The 12,102-nt window shown below is 35.5% G+C and overlaps 3 protein-coding genes across 22 annotated transcripts in view; 1 reads left to right on the top strand and 2 right to left on the bottom strand.

Annotated features, from left to right (window-relative positions):
* The window catches only part of LOC110383850 (myocyte-specific enhancer factor 2), a 57,800-nt gene extending 53,406 nt beyond the window's left edge, over positions 1 to 4,394 (top strand). For 10 of the 15 annotated variants that reach the window (XM_021344779.3, XM_021344781.3, XM_021344783.3 and 7 more), the window contains exon 9: positions 333 to 4,394. In XM_021344779.3, the coding sequence (XP_021200454.1) occupies positions 333 to 475 (143 nt within the window). In that variant the 3' untranslated portion in view covers positions 476 to 4,394. The remainder of the gene's footprint in view (positions 1 to 332) is intronic. The other 5 variants (XM_021344787.3, XM_021344788.3, XM_021344791.3 and 2 more) reach the window with 2 other exon arrangements.
* A 645-nt stretch (positions 4,395 to 5,039) lies between these two features.
* LOC110383847 (ionotropic receptor 21a) lies at positions 5,040 to 8,417 on the bottom strand. The gene is made up of 9 exons (XM_021344773.3): positions 7,668 to 8,417; positions 7,392 to 7,588; positions 7,188 to 7,319; positions 6,907 to 7,068; positions 6,582 to 6,823; positions 6,365 to 6,505; positions 6,069 to 6,264; positions 5,703 to 5,901; positions 5,040 to 5,594 (listed from the first exon to the last, which is right to left on the bottom strand). The coding sequence occupies exons 1-9, from the start codon at positions 8,415 to 8,417 to the stop codon at positions 5,040 to 5,042; spliced, it is 2,574 nt and encodes an 857-aa protein (XP_021200448.3).
* Positions 8,418 to 8,758: 341 nt separating this feature from the next.
* LOC110383844 (mucin-2) overlaps positions 8,759 to 12,102 on the bottom strand; it is a 124,440-nt gene continuing 121,096 nt past the window's right edge. For all 6 annotated transcript variants that reach the window (XM_064043505.1, XM_064043508.1, XM_064043506.1 and 3 more), the window contains 2 exons: positions 10,492 to 10,690; positions 8,759 to 10,227 (listed from right to left, as the gene is read on the bottom strand). In XM_064043505.1, the coding sequence (XP_063899575.1) occupies positions 10,069 to 10,227; positions 10,492 to 10,690 (358 nt within the window). In that variant the 3' untranslated portion in view covers positions 8,759 to 10,068. The remainder of the gene's footprint in view (positions 10,228 to 10,491; positions 10,691 to 12,102) is intronic.

The raw sequence follows: 12,102 nt of genomic DNA on the forward strand, positions 1-12,102 counted from the left end.
ATATAAATCGTTTATGGCGACATCGTTGAGAACAACTTACTGGTTAAATTGACCAAAATCAAAGGTCCTGTCTGAATGTTGTGCAATACTTACCTGCTACTGGTTATTAAAACTATCGGTTTTTTATGACTAAATATGAGTAGTCCCTTCGATGTCGTTATAACAGATTTTGACAGTAATCGTAAGATGTCTTTGTCAGTAGTGGTCATTTCTTAATGGATTAAGTGTCAATAGCTATGTAATTAATTAAGTTGCATTTGTTAGTTGTTTTAATATTAATATAGATTATAATTGACAAGCCAATTAACAAACACTAACCTTACCAATTACAGTGTATCGGCACGTTGCAGGTTCAGTATCGTCGAGCAACATGGGCTCGCCCGCCGGGCAGGACATGCGGCACTCGAGCGCGGTGCCGCTGGACTACGAGCAGCCGCACACGAAGCGGCCGCGGATCGAGGGCTGGGCCACATAGCTAGGCTATGAGGCCTTCGGCGCGTACCCGAGGCCCCTGCACCCGCACTGCTAAGCCGAGCGAGGCACAAGCACCTCACGCCCCGCGCGGCCCTTCTCTATCGAGCTTCGGTCACCGTCCTCCGACAACCCGCGGCACAGTGCTAATCTTATCACTCCAAAAGTCTGATAAGCAAAAGGTGCATCCATAAACGGTGCTTAAATTTTTGATGGCACGGTCGACTAACTTTCTCCAATGAGAATCGAGTCCCACTTTCTGGGCGAACTTGTATGTTACATATTCGTAGATCTCTAATGGGATCCTATATAATTGAATGTTCAACTTTACACTACCCTCTATTAATACGTAATTAATTATTGTAATGCACACGAGTACACTAAAGATTAAGATTAAATGTTAAAATTAAGTACAATAGCAACCCTTCAGAACAATTTTGAACTTTAAGTACATATAGATAGATATTGAATTCCCCTGTAAATAGATGACATTATATGTGCAATCCGTGCCATTGTCTGTTTAGCTTAAAGTTAGTCAATTTAAAGATTAGTGAGTGTAAGGTAATAGTGCACGACGTTGAAGTTGAGTGCTCCTGCGAAGCTGACGGTAGTGCGATGGACACAGACCACAGTAACGTGTCAAGTGCGATGAACACTATAAACAAACGACTGTTGACTTTTTGTGTTAGTGTTTTAAAAAGTTTTTTGTGCCATTTTAAAAATTATTATAATAGTGTGACATCCGAACTTGAATCTGTAAATTAGTAGTCGTAGTGTCATCACAGAAGATAATAAATTATATGTATTGTAAAATCTACTTTATCTATTGACATATTTATACATGAGAATCATAATGATATTTACATAATATGTATACACGTCCCGTTAGGAACGAATGTTATGTAAGTAAGTAGGTAATGTTAGCTAGAGATGAGTATATAAAGGTACCACACGAAGCTTTAAAATTTCTTATGATAACACTTGCACTCTAAGCAGATTTTGTAAGTAAACACAGTTTATATCGTAAACGTTTAGAACTCTTGACATTTCGACACTTTGTTTGAGTCAAAATTATATTGCATCTTTTTCTGGATTTTGCTTTGGGCTATTATCAAATAGCAATGCAAGATGTACAATATTCGGAAAAAGAGTACTTCACAAGTTTGATTTTATTCTGATTAATCTATGCTTCGATCATTACCTTATACTGTAAATCCCATTCATAATAATAATGATGTATGTATGGTCGTATCTCGTTGCAGACCAAAATATTATCGAGTCAATTTTGAATATCATATTTATGTAATTACTTGTTAAGTATGTGTAGGTTTATTTAGTGGCTATAATGGGTTACAAAAATGAATGGAACAACTTTGTTGATAGTACTTTTTATTTTGTTAATGTGATCTGAAGTAAGTTTAATTTCTACTTAAATAAAATTAATGCTAGTAGCTATTGTAACAGTGAACAATATACCTACAAGTCAGCTTTAAGCACATACAAAATTATATTTTACATTAAAATATTTACACTAAAAATATGCACTATATCACGGTCCGCCCTATTTTTAGATGATATTGTCTGAAAGAAAACTGTACATTGTGTCGTCCATAGTTCATAATCCCCCATTCTCCCCTAGACGCTGCTTTCCCTCCTGTAGCACGAGTCCTGTCACCTCCGGCCTCTCAGTGCTCACACTGAAGGTGCCCACTTGTTCCCCCTCTCCCCTCCCCATATCGTCTCACTGTAGTTGCCTTACTCACAGTGCCTAAATGTACCATTTTGTACCAAAATTTGTATGTTATAGCATTTTTGCTTTAATATTCACATCCTGGTAATCTTAAGTCATTCGAAGATGTCAATTGTTCAGATCGTAGTTGGCGTTCATGTTAGAGGACAGTCAGAGTCGAAAGTAAAAAGAGTAAAACTAACATTTTAGATGTACGCTGGATGTCATAATTATATATAAATGTTTCCTGCTTTTTAGAGTTTGTGACATCTGCCCCTGCAACTGTAACTCTTTTCATTTTTGTACTCGACTGTACGAAAGCTCTACGATCAGAACGATGCCTATAATATATTTCTGTACCACATTTGTCAGTCAAACTGTATAAATGTGATTATAAATATAAAAAATATATACTTATGTATAAGTGTAACGAACAACTTTGCATCATAGTATATCTTTAGATAAACCTTCAAATCACAGTAACAAAATGTTAAAATGTACATTTGTTAAATTTGTACAGGGAGTTATCCATTTATTGAAGTTCAAAAGTCTGAACGCATAAGAATATTTAAAAAATAAAATGTATTTTCGCATTGTAAAATAAGTACACGGTTAGGTTTAACGAATTAATATTTTATTACCGGAACATAATGGATGTTGACCCGTTTATAGGGAACTATTGTAATGATCATGTAAGTACACCTTCAATGTTAGACTAAATTGTTAATGTGATATAATTACGTACACTGTTACACCCTGGGCCCGCTCGTTGTTACACCGGTAGGGCGTCACTCTCTCGTGTTGGACGTGTCTAGAACTTGACCCTGTGAGCTTGTTGAGTGCGTGGCGATCCTTGTAAATGTCTCCTCAGGGCCCCGTAGTCTGAGATTCTACAATTGCGTTATCTGCTGTTTTCGGTCGTTCGTTCCTAAAAGTTCCTTTCTCTGGAAGCGTCGATGTGTTTTGTATTAAAATTTGCTCAATATGTTCGGCGATGATGCGAATCCTTGTTTCTTGTTAGAGTTCATTTCTATTTGTCCGTTGTATAAATTGGTATGTAATAATAAGTGTTGCATTGTACAATATCAAACACGTTTATGATACTGTTACCTATATACCTATCACAGTACAGACGCACTGGTATGAGGTCATAGCCAAATTAATGAACGCAATTTTGCACAAAAACACATTGTTATCGGATGAAAATATTTACAATACGTAAAGTTTCCTTTGTATTCGCGTAGTGATAAAGTGACGGACGATATGTATTTATCGCTTGCACAGTCTATTGTTTCGACTATATTGTATTATATTATGACAGTTAAGCTGGTATTGGGAGCATAATTTCCGAGGTTGTGAGCTTTGCTATCGGGAATGAGTTTCAAGTTTAATTAATTATTAAATATATAAATATAATTATTCATTTTGACGCACAACCGTGTTGTGTGTTATTGTAAAAAGCGTTTGTTTGTTCTTTTATATGTGCCTACTTTCGTAATAATATGTGTTTACCTGTATTTTATCTCGCTGTGTGACAATAGCAAAGGGCTTGTTCAGTTAATTTATAATCTAGTTCATTGCATTTAAAGAGATACGTAGTCATAAGTATGGAATAACAGAAATTATTGCTGAACTTCTTCACAGTAGATGTCGATGTATTTACGTTCCCCCGTCTTTTTTGCTATTGCACCACAGTATAATAATATCGTGAACAATCCAAATAGAATATAGGAATATAAATACATATCCTTATTGAATACTCAAATCGATTTCACATTAATTTCTCTTGTAACAACAGTTGTGCAATACATATATAACAAAATGCTTAGGTAGGTATTAGGTATATTTTCGTTTGAATTTTACAAAGAATGCAAAATCTGTTGTATTTTATCGATATTTTTACTGATAATGAGAGGGACCGCCGACGGTTTTGCGGAGGTGTGTCCCGGGAATATTAAGTCATAATTGTGTAATTATTTTTTATGATAAGGCCGGGCCAAATATTGCATTAATGTAGGTCACACGGCGCTGTAACTCTGTGTCGAGGCAGCCATTCTGCCCTTTGTATTATAATTGTATGATGAACGAACATCTCAGTGGCTGAATGAAATATTAATGTTTATCGACAGTGTTAGAAAATTGTTATAAATTATTTTGATGACTGTTCGAAGGATAATAAAGAGTTGGATGTCAAGTTTCGTTGTTTATTTTGTAGCTACACCTTTTCCTTTAATTTTATTACAATTTATGATAAATGGCTGAATATGCAATCTAGTGGAGCAATCAGAAAGTTATACTACGATATAAAAGAAAAAACACAAAATAAGACTTACAAAATAGAAAGACTTAAAATACAAAGACTTAATTATTAAGAAAATCATTGTGAGGAGGTCATAATATCTATACATATAATAAAATGAAAGGAAAGTCAAAACTGTACATTGAATATTTTTTTAAAAGAATACTTGGGGGGTGATCCATGATCGATTCTGAACCCAAATATGTAGTTTTTAGAATTTTTGTCTGTATGTCTGTTTATCTGTTTGTCTGTATGTTTGTCCCGGATAATCTCAAAAAGTACTGCATGGATTTAAATCAAATTTTGCATGACTATTACCTGGAGGCCGGTTCAACACATAGGCTATATATTATCACGCTATCACCCACAGGGGTTGAGCAATGAACGATTAAATAAACGAAATTGGAAATTCTATATTGCCCACGTAGACGAAGTCGCGGGCAACAGCTAGTACAAAACTGTTGTATGGGTGATATAATATGTTTTACCAATATACACAAATTCAATAATAATACTTCTAAAATACTTAATATGCTCTTATTATTTTTCATGCTTTATGGGATCTCCAAAAGCAACACGAGACACTGTTGGCCCATGCTCATCTACAGACTCCATATCCTGAGATACAATCCTACGTCTTTTCTGATCCTTCTCAAATATCTCTCTCACTTCCCTATCCAAATCTAAAGAGCTTGATCTTCTAGAATCAAACCTATCAACATTGAAACTATTATGAACATCTATATTATCTTCTGTCACATTTATTATCTGTCCTTCTAAGGTGTCCCTTGAAGCAGCCGTAGATGGTCTACTGTCAAAATGAAGTCGGCTTTCAGTGTCCCCTATAATCTTTATTTCACTACCAATGTCGGTTTTTGGAGTGGGGATTAAGTGTTCTCTAGAATTGACACTGATTGGTGTATCAACTTTTCTTTGGAAGCGACAGCGCCTGGTGAAACCTCCCATCCATTCTGATACTAGAGCTGTGGCAGCTATTATGAAGCCAGCTCCGAGGAGAAGGAACATGCCTTGTGTGTCTTCTAGAGTTAGACCTTTCTCTTCTGCTGATGGTATTTTTATTGTGCCGCTTCCAGCCTGTAACATATTGGCAACAAATAGGCAATATACCTGATCGTAAATTAATTCCGGTACCTAACCATAATTATTGCACAAGGCACTCGGAACCTATGCAAAAATACTTACAGCCAACAATTTCCCAGTAACACTTCGTTGCATTTCAAACCGGACTTCATCAGCAATCTTATCAATGATCCCGCTTTGGATCATCCTGCTGATGTCAAGGCTCATTTTCTCTGAGTACACTGAATTATTTGGAAACCCTATCGTAATGCCAAACGGTGCGAAACACTCGTTTGAAATGTGGAGAGCAGCTCGCTTTGATCTGAAATATTCGATTTTTTAACAGATAGATCGCCATGTTATTATTATGCATAGTCGTCGGTATACATATGTGGGATTTCAGGTCACTAATACAAAATTAACCTCCCTTTTAGAGACCTTCATAACTAGTTCGTAACTGCGAGCAAATATGAATAATAAATAACTTACTTAGTGGCAGTGAAATTAGCTTGGACAATATACTCAAGTTCGGCTTTAGACCCCAAAAATGCATACGGCCAGAAGAAGGCTTTGGTTGTATTCCTAATACCAGCTTCTACGTTAGGAACAAATTCAAGTTTGTTCAACAATTTCTTGGTTTGAGGATCTGATGAATTTAAGAACCACTTTTCCCAACCACCTCGATCTGTGTAATATATAAAAGATCAGATGAACACGTTCAGACTGATCACCTTTTAGGTAGAAGTTTTATGAAATCAAAACTATTGTGTATCTTTTTTCATTACCTAAAGTGCCCACTCTGTAGAATCCCGCCAGCAATTGTTTAATTGTATCAACTGTTTCTGGGAACACTGGTAATGTCACAAACGCTATGATAGAACCAGTGTAACAACTTGTTATAATAATTGTAAAGATCCAATACCAACCTGAATCAGGGAAAACACAATATAAATTAACAACTACAGCTGTTACTAACCATAATCATAATGAAGAAAAACTTACCAATGAGCAAACGCGTGGTAATCTTATCCGTTTTGCTCCAAGAATTCTTACCAAGAAAGGTGAAGCAATTTGTAAAAGTCCCAAAAACATACCAGAACATGTTTTCGATTTCCCCACTGTTATGTAGCAGATGTCTTAGAGTATGCTTGTCCGAGAAGGCAAGAGGGAACATCCCGAAGAGATAGGTGAATGTTAAGGCTACCCAAACATGCCAGTGGAATGGACCGAGGATTGCTCGGTAGCTGAGAAAATAAAAGTAAAATTATATCCCATAAACCTCACTAGAAAACAGTAATATGTTATATTAAATGATGTTACAAGTTACCGAGGCAAAGCTGTAGACATGAGTGTTATAAAGACAGCACAATCTTGGGAGTGGGCTTGTGATACATCGAGGTCCCTTATTCTATCAGTTGTCAAGTACATGCCAGCTATACCTATATCTGCGCGACCTGACGTTATTTCTTTAGCTACTGCATCGCCGGACCTAGCAAAAAAAAATAATTAATTAATTCAAATTGTAACGACCACGGGGAATAAAAATTATCATTTAATGTGTAAAAAGTATTAGTCAAAGTGTACATAGTAAGTGTGTGTAAGTTTTACCCTAAGTGAAGCTCCAGTGGTTCAATAATTTCGATCGAAAAGTTGTTTCTTTCGGCTAGTAATTTAACTAGTCGAATTTCAACACCATCCCACACAACTCGAGGATTGCCACCATCGAGATCTGCTTTAATCCTGGATATTGTAAAGGTATATTTATTTTTATGCTTCAACCACATTATCCTTTTAAGAAATTCTAGATTTTACCTTCTGAATACGTATGGAGGCTGGTTAGCCGCTGCAACCAAAAATCTATGTCCAGCATAACCTTCGGTCATCTTAGGAGGAAATAAGTTAACATTTCTGGAAAACTTTCCGTGGTTCCAGGAATTTAGTACAACTGGTTGACTAGCACCCAATCCATCTGTATACAATTTGTGTGTATACAGAATGTATGGTGATTCCTAAGTAAACAGATAAAGATATGTAATTGTGCAATAGTTCACTAAATAGTTATTTTCTTTCTTACAGCTCTCTACTAACCAAGTTTGCATCATCTCCTTCTTTGAAGCTCTGCCCAATAACAAGTAAGTTTACAAACATTCTTGATACAACACTGGCTAAAAACTCTTGTACAGCCCACTGAGAGGACCTCGCGACTATTATTATTTTGTTCTTTGGCTGCTTACCCAAAATTTTCGCACTTGCTTTAATATCAGTCAAAAACAGTATGTAATTTTGGCAATCCGTTGAAGCATGCAAGAGTTTACGCTCAACCAATTCACCACCATCGTTAATGTATCCATGAACAAAACTCATTGGAAATCCTTTCAAAAGATTTTGGACCAAGTAACTTTCCTTAGATTTCACTTGGCTGTCATATAGTATTACCGGCGTACAATCTTTGAGATAAGTCAACGTTATATTATGAAGCAGGTGTACTAGTGATGGTGTTTGATCAAATTTCGTGGTTTCGTTAAGAAAATGCTCATTCCATAACTCTTCTCTAGTTTTTGGATGCCCACGAAATACTGGATCCAGGGCTCTTTTTTTAATTTTTGCATCATCATCAGTTTTTTCTTGATTAAATTTTCTCCAATTTATTTCTCGCGTACTTACATTATTACTGTTTTCCACAGTTATAGGTGCAGCATTACTTTTTATTTCTCTTTTATTTTTAACTTTATGCTGGGTGTCTAAGATAGATTGAGAAGGATAATATTCTACCAGTACCTCTTCACTAAAGACTGAATAGAAAATAAGAAAGATCACGATAAACCAAGATACTGCCATATTATTATCTAAGTCTCGTCTGTAGCGTTGAAGCAAAAGTTAGGGTTTTTTATACACTTTTACTGACCTTGGCGAACAAAAGTATCACAACACAGGTGTTATGATTGAAATTTAATTTTTGATGATCACTGCGGATTCTTTATGGTCATGGTTATGACCGTGACTTTTAGATATTTTTCGAAGGGTTAAGTAATTCTTGCTTCGTACATTCTTTATTAAGGACAAGAGACACAAGTATTTAATGAGCATTGGCAAAAGCCAAGGTAAGTATAAAGTGAAACTTTATATTATTTAGTTATTCTTTCTAATGAGGTAGGGCTTTACAAAATAAAACATAGACATATTTATAGCATTTTATTATTCAGCACTGGTCACAAAAAGTGTTACAGTTCTTGTACAATATAAATAATGTTTGCCGATACAAAATACAAAATCAACTTGTTCTAAAGTTTTGCACTACGACCTCAGTGCGGAGTCATGTCCGAGATACATTTTTCTAGCCGAGACGATAATAAAAAAGTGAAACTACCAATTTTAAATACTAATCCTATATTTACAGTAGAGCTTATTAAATAATGAATAAGTTTTTAAATAAGATTCGTAGCAAGCGCTTCCAATAACTTCAGTTGCAATAGCAAACCAAAGCTTTAATTCTAATAGAGTGAAGATTGAATTTACCGTTGGAGTCATAGTCGAGAATTTGGATAAAGAAGCTACAAGATTTAAGCTAAGGTAAAAAAAGGGTTAATGACTCAAACGGGAATTCGCCTATCAATAATTATTATGCTTTATAATACGTCCTCGGATGAATCAACAGTTGTATAGACATGTGCAACATCACAGATGAACACAAATGCGATGTGGACAGACGTCTACACAATGCTACACACTACACACTTTAGTGTACAAACCAATTGGCTATTTTTGCAAGTGAAGGAATCCAAAATTTTAATCTTATAAGGTACTTTTTAGGACTTGGATAAAAACCACAACGAGAACGTACATACAACCCTAAACTAAATTTTACTCGCTAACTACATCTATATTTACAAATTATAAAAGGCAGTGTCAACCACGAAGCTGGCAAGATTAGAAAAACATATTTTCTAAATTTTAATATGGCTTTCGTTTAAAATTACTCGGAAAATGGTAATCATTTTTAGGATGTATGAGATAAATACTGGAGACTGTAAATTGATTATCACGATTATGACATACAAAAACTTCTAACTAAACAAAACGTCTGCATTAATTTAAGGATTACAAACTAAAACGAACACAAAATAGGAAATATTAATATTGCAAAAAACATTGCACGAGTATTGTTACAAGTAGATCATGCAACTACAACTAATGAAATCGACGCTGTCTTCACACTAGACGATTGAAAACACTTAATATCACAGTTTCCAATACATTTAGGACGTATTTAGAGAATTGTAACGAACATCCTCGTTACTATGAAATTGTCATCGTATGCTTTGTGACCATCGATATCTACATGGCACTCTTCAGTTGGTGACAAAACAATTTCTACTGTGAGTAAACGAAACCTTCCTTGCCTCGTTAAATTGATACATTTGATGTACCAACAATCAACTTTTACTGTAATATCGAGATTGGTATTATTATGCTATAGTAACTAATCCGCTTATTCTCCAATGTCGTTGTCTATGCGTGAAGATCTGATTCCAGATTTGCCGGTCCAGGGGTATACTTCGGGGCACGGTTGACACGTTCTCATGTATCTGACTCCGGATTTGTGCCAGAGGTTGCACACTTTAGGGTTGTTGCATTTCTTAGGCCGGTCCTGGAATAAATAAAAATTAAGATAAGTGGGATGATGAAGACAGTAGGTGTTTACATAATCTAACTTGATAATCCAATTAATTTTGTTTATTGTCCCAAATAATAATACCGATGCTACCAGTAGGTAATTGGAAGCAACTAAAAACTCTTTCTAATGAGTTGAATATTGGACCAAAGACAGTGGGTGTTTAAATGTTAAAACATTATCTACCTAGTCTTTTCTCAAAGTGTCCTAAAATAAAATCTAAATATAATAATTACAAACCTGATAATTGCACTGGAACGGCTGGAAGTTGTTGAGCCTGTTGATAGGCGTGGGGTCCCTGACCCACTGCAATGCCTGCCAGTTGGTGACGATCCACACGTCTTGCATCTGGTTGATGAAGTCCAGGAACATGATGAAACCTTCCTTGTGATGCGGTTGCGTGAACCAGGCGGCGTGGTAGTAGAGGCCGAAGGGTGCCCTGAAATTGTGCAAATACATTTATTAGATTCAATATTATCATTACTGATAATTTCACCATAGAGACAGACAGAAAAATATTTATTCAACCAACATCACAACTCAAACTTTTCCACAAAGGACTGAATAACCAAGTATGTAGATAAACAACAAGAGAACGACAGCATAGTATACTTCCATGCATTCTTCATCCGCATTGTGAAGGGCGGGCTTTTTGGGAGCTGTCTTTTGTTAATTTGACCTTCAAAAAGTGCTGATTTTCAGTTACCGTCAGGTCCGCCGTCACAATTCTCCGATCCTCTCGAAATACATATAGAGAGTTGCTACCTAATTGCTACCAGCTACCATTAGTTGCTACCAATTGCTACCCTCGTGGTTTTGAAGATATTCAGCATCCAAAGGTGACAGCCATTCTGATATCAGGATGGCTGTCACTTTTCCCAGTGTGAAGAAACGGCGCAAAAGTATTGAGTTTTTTTTCCACCCAGAGTTGCTACCTAATTGCTACCCTCCAGAATCAAATTTTGGGTCACAACGATTCCCTGGATAAAAAGATATTTAAAAAATGAGTTTTTACGCCCTGCCAAATTAAATTAGCAAGCTGTCAGTTAATACAATTGAGTACTTTTGACGTAGGCGCATGTATTATAATCCGACAGGTGATAAAAATGCGGCTGAAAAGTGAACTAAAGCAAGCCGCCATCTTTGAACATCATTTTTGATTAGGTGTATTTATAAGTGTTACCTGTTAAATGAAATTTCCCAAATTACAGAAGTATCATTGAGTAACGCAATAGCAGTGTTAATAAAACTTCAAGGTTTCAGTATTTCTATAATCTATATAAAAAATATTTTAATGCCATTATAACTAAAAAGGGAAATTAAAACTTAGAGAACTTAAAAGATATAACATTTTTCACAAAAAAAAATAGAGACTTACTTAAAATTATGAAACAGTAACATTATGAAGAAAAAAACAACTTGTGGGCACGGAGGCACCTTAGATTAAAGAAAAAAAAAACATCTTTTCGCTCCTCTGTCCGTCCGTCCGTCTGTCACCAGGCTGTATCTCATGAATATTCATAGTTAGAGAGTCGAAATTTTCACAGATGATGTATTTATGATGCCGCTATAACAAAAAATACTGCAAATTAGAATAAAATAAATATGTTTTGGGGGCTCCCATACAACAAACGTGATTTTTTTGCTGATTTGTTCTCGATATCGATAACGCCAGCAGGTAGACGCTTGCAATATTCACAGAATATGAAATGTATTAAAATTATATCATTTTTAACCTCGTTTCATTTTTACACTGAGTTTCCCAAATAAATGAACTCTAATAGCTACTTCTTCTTAATTTGATACTCATATGTGCGCGCCATTTAGTTTTTTTGCATTTAGTAATTTCCT

This window comes from Helicoverpa armigera, chromosome 3 (assembly GCF_030705265.1).
Source record: "Helicoverpa armigera isolate CAAS_96S chromosome 3, ASM3070526v1, whole genome shotgun sequence".
Taxonomy (NCBI): domain Eukaryota; kingdom Metazoa; phylum Arthropoda; class Insecta; order Lepidoptera; family Noctuidae; genus Helicoverpa; species Helicoverpa armigera.